Source organism: Microtus pennsylvanicus, chromosome 3, assembly GCF_037038515.1.
Source record: "Microtus pennsylvanicus isolate mMicPen1 chromosome 3, mMicPen1.hap1, whole genome shotgun sequence".
Lineage (NCBI taxonomy): Eukaryota > Metazoa > Chordata > Mammalia > Rodentia > Cricetidae > Microtus > Microtus pennsylvanicus.
Genome location: NC_134581.1, coordinates 13,678,407 through 13,688,390, shown reverse-complemented (window position 1 = coordinate 13,688,390; position 9,984 = coordinate 13,678,407). Strand labels below are relative to the sequence as shown.

The 9,984-nt window shown below is 45.3% G+C and overlaps 1 protein-coding gene across 5 annotated transcripts in view; it reads left to right on the top strand.

The window, feature by feature from the left end:
- The first annotated feature begins 854 nt into the window (after positions 1-854).
- The window catches only part of Setd2 (SET domain containing 2, histone lysine methyltransferase), a 96,429-nt gene continuing 87,299 nt past the window's right edge, over positions 855-9,984 (top strand). Inside the window, exons 1-2 of one of the 5 annotated variants that reach the window (XR_012909948.1) lie at positions 855-1,129; positions 4,929-5,033. Coding sequence is in view for 2 of the 5 variants with exons in the window: in XM_075964423.1 (XP_075820538.1) it covers positions 1,059-1,129; positions 4,929-5,033 (176 nt within the window). In the remaining 3 variants the exon portion in view is untranslated. Of the gene's footprint in view, positions 1,141-4,928; positions 5,034-9,984 lie in introns of all 5 variants that reach the window. The other 4 variants (XR_012909947.1, XM_075964423.1, XM_075964424.1 and 1 more) reach the window with 4 other exon arrangements.

The following is a 9,984-nucleotide window of genomic DNA, read 5'->3' as shown; positions in this document are numbered from 1 at the left end:
AATCACATTTCAATTTATTGGTAAATCCAATTAAAAATTAGTGGTTATTCTTCCCCCCAAAACTCCACAAAGATTTGAACTCTCTACTGTCACTTTCATGATACGCAACTACTATACATTCGGCATCGTGTAAGTTTACCTAACAGTTTCTCGCGCAGTCCAACTTCTCCTTCCAGAAACTTCACGTTATCTAACCTTTTTTTTTTCTTTTGCAAGAGAGCAATTAATAACCTTTTCCCCACTCATTGCCTCCGAGGCCTAAGCAACAAACATTGCCTTTCAGCCTTTTGGGGTGAGGGCAGAATACCGGGTGGGGGGGGTTGTAGGAGGAAGGCAGGAGGTGGTGGGGCCACGGGGGTGGGGGCGGCGGGAGGCTGAAGGAGGGGGGCGTGTCCGAGTAGCCCGGCCCGAGAAGCATCCCCAGCTTAGCTGGCTTTCCGTTCGCGTGGAGAGCGGGATGAAGAGGCTGGAGAGAAGAAATAAAGGGGCGAGAGCGGCCGCTGCGCTACCTCACGGCCTGGAGGCCGGGCTCTCCGAGGGCTCCCGGGCTTCGGGCGGCGGGTGGTGGCGGGCTTCGAGGGAAGAAGGCCGGTGTCCTGAGGGGCTCGGGCTATCGCCCGGGGAGGGGTAGCGGTGGCGCCCCCCTAGCTCCGGGACCCGCCTACAACACGCAGCCCTGGGACTTATTGTTCCGGGAAGCCGCAGGCGAGGCCCGGCCCGGCCCTCGGGGTGCACCCGCCCCTGCCAGGGTCGGCGGGCTGGGGCAGGCGCGCCGACTGGCGGCCGGTGGGCTGCCTGTGCGTGTCTCTTTAAGGGGCTGGGCCTGCAAGGCTGCAGGGCGGGCGGGGTGCGCGTTGCTCCGGGAGTGTGTGAGGGAGAGAGCGACGGGCGGTTGCCGGAGGGAGGGAGGGAGTGAGCGGGCGAGCCAGCCAGCCAGCGACGCGGGCCGCCCCTGCCGCCGCCGCGATCGGACCAGCGGCCTCCTCCCCTCCGGTCCCCTCCCCCGCATCGGCCTGCCGCGGGGAGGGGGCTAGCGTCGCCGCCTCCAGCTGCTCCTCATGAAGCAGCTGCCGTCGCAGCCGCCACCGAAGATGGGGGATTTCTACGATCCCGAGCACCCGACCCCTGAGTAAGTCTCAGGTCCGCGGCCTCCCGCTGCCGTCGGTCGCCTCAGCCGAGGGCGGCGCGTCCTGACCGGTGGCGGCGCGCGGAATAACGGGCCCTTGGGCGGCTTCGCGCGGTCGCGGTGGGGAACAGGCCCGGCGCGGCCACCTCAGGCCGCCTCGCTTGGCCTCGGCCGGCCGGGCGGTTAGACCTGGCGCGGATACCGCTGCTCGCGTCGCAGCGGCAGTTGGGGCGGCCCGGTGGGGGAGGGGCGGCCACGGCCTCCACTGGCGTTGCCGCGTCCTCAGTCGGCCGGCCCAGAGCTCGGCGCTCCCCGCAGCTCCTTCAGGACGCTCGGCGGCGGTCCAGGCTTCGGTCGCAGACCACGGTGCATAGTCCGAGGCGCGGCTGAGGCCAAAGTCGGCTATAGGACGCCGGCGAGTCTAGGCCGAGAATCCCCGGGCTCGGGTGGAAGCTCGACCCGTCGCCCTGCCTACCGGTGACGGCAACTCGGACCGGAAGGGCCTAGCGCGCGTCTCTCTGCAGTGATCCGCGGAGGGGCCCCGCGTTGCAGTCTTCGTTTTGATTCCTCCCCCCGCTCCTCCCTTGGGCACCCGACCCAGGCCCAATAGTGCTGTGAGCTTTACATTCTGTACCTTTGGCACTTGGGTTTTGTAATGGTGGCGAGGTTTGTCTGGTCCCGTTGTGGAGGTGACACCAGTTTTGTTTTTTGTTTTTACCTGAAAGTGAAAACCCGACGAGCGTTTCTTTTCTCGATTATGAGGCTTGAACGCTTTGGCATACTATTTCTTAGGTAACAGAATCTTACCTACAAGGGTGACTTTTTGCTCCGTGTGAAGATTTTAAGAGACCTCAAAATCTTTGCATAGTCTCTAAAGAAAATAGTGAAACATAGTTTTGTCCAAAGTATAGTTTCTTTTCAGTCTGGGACATTTTTATATTTCTGTTGGGCAGTATCTGATAGCACAGCAAGCTTAGCAGTCAGGTTTGGAGGCGCCACTACCACCTGAGTTAGGACTGTAGGCAGCCTTGGCTGCTTACTGAAGATGGCCTCAAAACACAACAAAAGTAAACAGAAAGCTTCCACTTCAGAGTCTGGAGTCAGTTCCTTCCTAAATTTCTACAGGATCATTTTGTTTTTTTAGCTAAGTGTTCTCACCCAGTTGCTCAGGCTGGCCTTGAACCTGGGACCCTCCCTCTTCAGCTTCCTTACCGCTGGGATTACAATATGGGTGCGGGCCACAAACCGACTTGAAAAACCATTGTTTAACTCATTTTGCTCATATTGATACACTTCAGAGCACACAAAATTCGCTCCAAAGTTAACGTTTGTGGGGAGATCTAGTGAAGCTGTTAAACTTTCATAACTAAAGTATGACACTTTACACAGTCTTTGGAACCTTTGCCAAATTTTTAACCTTGGTTCAGGACTGTCTGAATCTTCCAAGATAGTTCTTTGATATTGTAACATAAAAGTTATTTTGTTGGAGTGTTGGTTATATCCACACAAAAAGCAAAATCTTTTATGTTGCCTTAAGAAAAGTACAAAATTTTATTGGGACAATTTTAAAGGTCCTGTTTTCACCTAAGAAGAGCCTGAGTAGTTTCATTTCGCCTTCTTTTAAGCTTGCAGAGACCCTAAAGCTGTTCTCTGGCATTTTAGTTTGTTCTGTGCTTTGCAGAAGGCTTAATAACATAGGTCACCTCTATGCACAGTCTTTTATGTGGTCTTAATAAAACAAAATCCATCTTTCCCTTGCAATAGTAAACCAGCATGGCTTTATCCTTCCCTGGGTTCTTGACTTTGGATTGACATTTTAATTGGAATGTTTGGATTTACTGTATAATTAGTTCAGTAGCAAAGTTCTGTTATAGGTTTTTGGTTTGAGAGGTGAAAAACCTCAGGAGGAATTTGTGTCATTCAGTAAATGTTGATTGCTTTCCTTGTACAAAGTAACATGCTAGCCCAGGAAAGGCCAAGAGCCTTTCAGTGACTTGTTCCAGGTTGCATGGTGAAGACATCATCCTTGCTGATAGGATTATATCCTTTTTTTTTTTATTGGAGCAAAACATTTTCCATAATATGTGGAAAAATGGAGTCAGGAAAACTTAACTACAGTGAGAAATCGTGTTTATTGTTTTTCTGTCTCGGAAATTTTATTGCTTTTCTAACATTACTGCTTCAGAGTTCTTAATATGAAGAGTAAGTTCTAATACATGTCTTTTTTTTCCCTGTTTATTTACCTGTATAGGTTATAAAATGTTTCTTAGTACTGGACTGATGTTGGCAGGCATCTTGAACAATATCCCCTCTTTTACATATGAAGAAAATGAGGCCTGGTCAAGAAATGAGAAGTAAAGTGATAGCAGACCACGTGAGGAAGTAGTGTTTAAAACTGGGAAGCACAATGCAAGGTTAAAGAACCATATTTCTGAGTCAGACAAACCTGCACTTGAACACTAATCTTGAACAAATGACTTACCTTTAAATTTGGGTTTTCCCATTTTGGAGATGGTTATCCTAATAGTAGCAACTTCTAGGGCTTTGGAGAAGATTACATGAGATGAGTGAACAGCTCTTGGCACAGAGTGTGGTGTGTTCAAGTACTTTTAGCCAGGTTTTGTGTCTAGGTACTTTTAGCCAGGGTTAATACGGAAAATTGAGAGGTATGATTTAAGATAAAAGATGAAGTTGGCTGTAGTTGAGGGGAAGCTTGGTTGTGAAGGGGCAAGTCATTCATTCCCTTTCAGCCTTGGGATGGTTTGAAATGGTTCTCTGAAGAAGTAAGTGTCAGTTGGAATGTAAATTTGCTTTGATTAGACTTTGAGTTGGCCCTGATGATCTGTATTTGTCTTCCGCGCCTTCTTAGTCAGGTGCAGTGAGTAGGCCTTGGCTTTTCCTACCGTGTAAATGACATTGTGTTCAGGTGAAATGGCTATAATCATTTGATTAACTACATTGGATGTCCATGATAGTGTAGGGTAGATTCCAACAGAGTCCTCAGGAACTTGTCGTAAGGAGGAGACAAACAAATGATAAAAGTGGCATTTAACTTTTTTTTTTTGTAAACACAAGCCTGTCTTTACTAAAAGTTGGCACTGTAGGAACAAGAAAAATTTATTCTTGTGAAGTTTACATTCCAATGAGGTCAATAAACAATAAATTATGAGGAATGACCAAAGGTAAAATGCCTTGGAAATCCTATAGGATGTGGGAAATTTCTTATTGTTGAAGGAGTAACAATCTAAAGTGGGGTAACTAGTAAGCATCCTTGAGAGTAATAATTAGGCCGAGATATAAAATACGTGTGTGGCCGGGCGGTGGTGGCATGCACCTTTAATGCCAGCATTTGGGGAGGCAGAGGCAGGTAGATATCTGTGAGTTCAAGGCCACCTCTGGCCTACAAAGCCTATTCCAGGACAGAAATTCTGTCTCAGAAAAAAAAACAAAGAAAGTGTGTCCAGTGGGAGGGGCAGGAGTTGGGGTGGTTGGGCAGTAACCATTATAATTCAAGTAGGGGGAATAACTTGTTAAGGCAGTAGTATAAACTCTTCTCAGTAATGAGAAGGAAAGTGATAGTAAACAGGTTCACAATATCATGAGTGCAGATTCCACGAAGCTCTGTAAAGCCATTCTACAGATTTGGCTGGGGTTTTTGTGTGATTTTGTTTTTTGAGAGTAACCCAGGCTACTTTGAATTCTTGAGCTCAAATAATCTTCCTGCCTCAGCTTCCTGAGTATCTGGCACTGCATGTGCACCCCACTGAGTTTTAATCAGAGGAATGATATGATTTGCTTTCAGCTTCAGAAGGCTCATTTGTAGCATTGCAGAGGAACAGAGTGGAAGCCTGAAGACTTGTAAAGAAGCTAGTAATCCAGAAGAAAGTTGCTGGTGGCTTATACCAAGGTAGTATCTGAACTAGATGGGGTGCTCAATGTTTGTGGAGGAGTAAATAGGATTTGTTGACACATGACATGTTAGAGAAGTTAATGGTGATTCTAAGACTTTTGGTCTGTCAGAATTTGCCCTCAACTGAGTTAGGGATGATGTAGAAAGAGCAAATTGGGATTAGTAGGGTTTTTTTTTTTCCCCACAGTAAATTGGAGATGCTTGTTAAGATGTTTAGGTTGGATTGTTACATAAGTCTGGTGTTGTAGGGGAGGGGAGGGGAGGTCTAAACTGGAGATAAATTTGTAAATTTGTAGTCTATTTTTTTTTTTTTTCGAGACAGGGTTTCTCTGCTGCTTTGGAGCCTGTCTTGGAACTAGCTCTGTAGACCAGGCTGGTCTCGAATTCACAGAGATCCGCCTGCCTTGTCTCCCGAGTGCTGGGATTAAAGGTGTGCGCCACCATCGCCCGGCTGTAGTAATCTATTTAGGCAGTGTACAAAGCCACCAGACTGGGTGAGATTACAAGACATCCACTGTTCTACTGTAGTAAAAATAAAGACCGAAAATTCATCTTGGTTTATAGTTTAGATAAATCTTAGTGTTGTAGTCAAGGCTAATGTGGACTCCATGGCTCTTGTGCCTCTGCTTTCTCAGTGTTGAGAATATAGGTGTGACACCATGAGGCAAGAAATTCTCCTTTGAAAGCTCCACTGTGAAGATTTAGTGTGTGAGCCTTTTTGGTTGTTTGCTGTTAAGACACGATCTCACTGGTACCTCCTGGTGACCTTCAGCTCCTGCCTTGGCCTTCTAAGAGCCAAAATTACATATGTGTAAACTCCATAGGCCTGATGGTACAGACTAATAATCCTTCTAGTCTAGTGATTGGTAGTCTGAGGCAGGAGGATCAAATATTCAAAGCATGGTTGGGTTACTGAGTTAATTCAAGGCCAGCCTTAGACCCAGTCTTAAAGAAACTCTATCTGGTGATAGAGTTCAGTGGTTGAACACTGGCATGGCGTGCACGAGGCTCTAGATTCAAGCCCCTGTATGTATGTGTGTGTGTGGGGGGGGGAGTGTACGCCACTGTGTCCTGCATTTTTTTTTTTTTTTGAGACTGAGTCTCGCTCATTATGTAGCGCTGGCTGTCCTGAAACTTACTGTTTAGACCAGGCTGAGTTAAAACTCACAGAGATCTGCCTGCTTCTGGTCCCCTAAAGGTCACCATACCTGGTAGTTGATTATCATTGTTTTTGTTGTTAAGACAGGGTTTCCCTGTGTAGCACTGGCTGTCTTTGGAAACTCACACTGTAGACCATGTTAGGTCCCTATAAGATTATCAGTGCCCAAACCAGCTGGAAGTAGCCTGGAATATTACACCCACATTCCCCCAAATGAACTATGGATATTTTCCTTTTTTTTTTTAAAAAAGAGGGGGAAGTGGTGTGGGAGAATTGTCTGTATTCTGTCAATCATGTTTTAAATAAACGCTGATTGGACAGACAGGAAGTATAAGCGGGAAAACCAGACAGGAAGTAGAAATGATGCAATGAGAACAGGAGAATTCTGGGAAGGAGGAAGTTGATTCCTCCCAGTCCTGTGCAGACCGCCAAGGAAGCAGGATGTGACCTGCCAGCTGAAAAAGTTACAGAGCCTTATGGCTAAAATAGATCAGAATAATGGGATGAGCAACCACCATCGGGCCTACAAATGAGGCATTTTAGAAAACAAGGTCTGGTAGTCTTTTGTTTCATTTTGGTCAAGCCTAGGGGCTGCTTAGTGGCTTTCCAGCTGAGTAAGTAAATTGGTTATTTAAATTGAGTTCTAAAGTTGGTGTGAGTCTCTAAAGCTGCCTTTTATTTTAGAGTGCTTTTTCTGTCAAATGCTAACATCTTGCTAGTGAAAATAGCTTGGGATGGTGTGGGTGTTGATAAGAATATAATCGTGCAAACAGGCCCTATAAAAGGGCTGCTTACTGGGAGCACTGCTGTGGGCTTGCAAGAATCTGGAGCAAGTGGTGGTTTCTGACTAATAGCTCTTGCTACTGCCCACTTCCTTGCCAAGTATAGTTAGACCTTCTCTTTAGGAAGGGTTGTTTTTTTTTTTAATTTTTTAAAAAATTTATTTATTATGTATACAATGTTCTGTCTGCATGTATGCCTGCCCGCCAAAAGAGGGCACCAGATCTCATTACAGATGGTTGTGAGCCACCATGTGGTTGCTGGGAACTGAACTCAGGACCTCTGGAAGAGCAGTCAGTGCTCTTAACCTCTGAGCCATCTCTCCAACCCCTAGGAAGGGTTTTTGTATGTGTGTGAGTACCTATATACCTGTGGAGGTTAGGGGCAACTTTTGGTAGTCATTCCCTTCTGTCTACTGTGTGAATCCCAGGGATTGAAATCAGATAGTCAGACTTGGTGGCATGTGCATTTGCCTGCTATGCTAGCTCACTGTTGTCAGTTTTGCTGTCCTGGTTTTTTGAGATAGGGTAGACTTCCTCTGTAGACCAGGCTGGCCTCAAACACAGATGTGCCTGCCTCTGCCTCCCACCATGCCTGGCTAGCCTTGATTTTCTGTTTCTCTTTTTCTTTTTGTCTGGTTAAAAATATAACTGCCAATAATTTATCTATTCCCAGGGCAACTGCATTCTAAAACATAAACTACATATTTTATAATTCTGCTTCTGTGCTGAAAGTATAGTCGGGTTAGCCAAAGAGGTGAATTTTATTAACATACAATAAAGTACCTAATTATAAATTGGTAAAACTGTAGGGCTGGAGAGATGGCTCAGCAGTTGAGACACTGACTGCTTTTCCAGAGGACCAGGGTTCAATTCCAGTTCCCACATGAAGCTCATAACTGTGACTCCAGTTCCAGGGGATCTGACACCCTGGATATATATACATGACACTCTGGTTACACAGACATATATGAGGCAAAACACCAATGCACATAAAATAAAGCTGGGTATGGTGGTGCACACCTTTAATCCTGGTATTCCATAGGCGGAGGCAGGCAGATCTCAGAGTTCAAGGCCAGTCTGGTCTACAGAATGAGTTTCCAGACAGCCAGGGACAGGAACTCTGGCTTGGAAGAAAGAGAGAGAGAAAGAGAGAGAGAGAAGAAAGAAATTGGTAAAAATGTATTTCAAAGGTTCCGTTAAAGTATAGGTATACTCTATGGTAACTTTACCAGGCCCATTAAAAACCAAACTTCTATTATGCGATAACATAGGAATCCAGTTGTACAATTATCAGCAATATTGCCTATTATACATATAATTTGTATTGCACATTAACAATGCTTTGTGTAAGAAATACTGTTATTAGTTGATATGAACACATTAAAATAGTGTTGACTGAATAGAAAAGATTTTCCTTCATAACAACATTGGTCAGATACTTTTTTTTTTTTTTTTGAGACAGGGTTTTTCTAGCTTTGGAGCCTGTCCTGGAACTAGACCAGGTTGCCCTATCTCTGCCTCCTGAGTGCTGGGATTAAAGGCGTGCGCCACCATTGCCCTGGCGAGTATTTTTTTCTTTATTATTAAAGAAGATAATGGTGTGGTACTAGACAACAAGAAATGAGGAGCAGGGATTAAAATATGATAGCATATATTTCAGCTGGGCATATGCTTACTGGAAATATTTTTGTTAGCTGCATGTTTTTCTGACATGCATTCACCACTTAAGCATTTTTGTTTTCACTGTTCTGCTGCCCTGTATACGTGTTTAAAAGACACACACACATATATTTATATAACATATGGTTTATAAGTTTTTCTTTTTTTAAAAAAGATTTATTATGTATACAGTGTTCTGTCTGTCTGTATGCTTGCTGGCCAGAAGAGGGCACCAGACCTCATTACAGATGGCTGTGAGCCACCATGTGGTTGCTGGGAATTGAACTCAGGACCTCTGAGAGCAGTCAGTGCTCTTAACTTCTGAGCCATCTCTCCAGCCCAAGTTTTTTCTTTTTAAAATTTTATTTTATTATTAAGAACCAAGCTTGGGGCCTCATATCCATGTTCTTTATCTGTTAGCACTCTATCTGAGCTACAGCCCCAGTTCTTAGTTTTTGGTTTTTGAAGACAGGGTTTCTCTGTGTGGCCCTAACCATTCTGGAATTCATTCTGTAGACCCGGCTGGCCTCCAACTCAGAGATTCTGCCTGCCTCTGCTTCCCAGGTGCTGAGAGTAAAGGCATGTGTACCACCACTACCTGGCCATCCCCAGTTTCTTTTTTTTTTCTTCTTCACTATTTTACACACACACACACACACACACAGAAACGTGCACGCGCGCACACACACACATCTTGACCACACAGTTTCCCCTCTCCTCTCTTCCCAGTCTCTCTTCCCCTTATTCCCTCCCTCAGTCACTCCTCTTTCTCTTCAGAAAAAGTCAGGCTTCCATGGATATCAACCGAACGTGGCATATCAAGTTGCAATAGTTGTGTTAAGGCTGGACAAGGCTACCCAGTATGAGGGAACACATCCCCAGTTCTTAACATCTTGATTTTGAGAAGATTTTGATGGTTACTAATACTAGAGCCTTGCTAGCTTAGCATCATCTGTCTATTGCAGTTTTGCTGTAGACCTAAATTAGGATATTGTACAGTGAAGTACCAGAAAATTCAAGGACCATGATGAATGTTTTATATATAATATAAGCTGAATACTTCTTTTTTTCACTGTCATGGATCAATAACTTAAACACAACAAATTTGAATTCCTAGAAAAAATTATAAACTAGATATTGAGGGTTGGAAGGTTGACTCAGAGGGTAAGTACACAGGATCTGCACTTCAGTTTCACTTGGCCACTCACAACCATCTGTAATTCTAGTTACAGAGGATCCAGCACTGTCTCATGGCCTCCAATGGCACCAGGCACTCGTATGATGCACATACACACAGACAAGCAAAGCATCCATACCCATACAAATTTTAAAATGTAGACATTGAGAA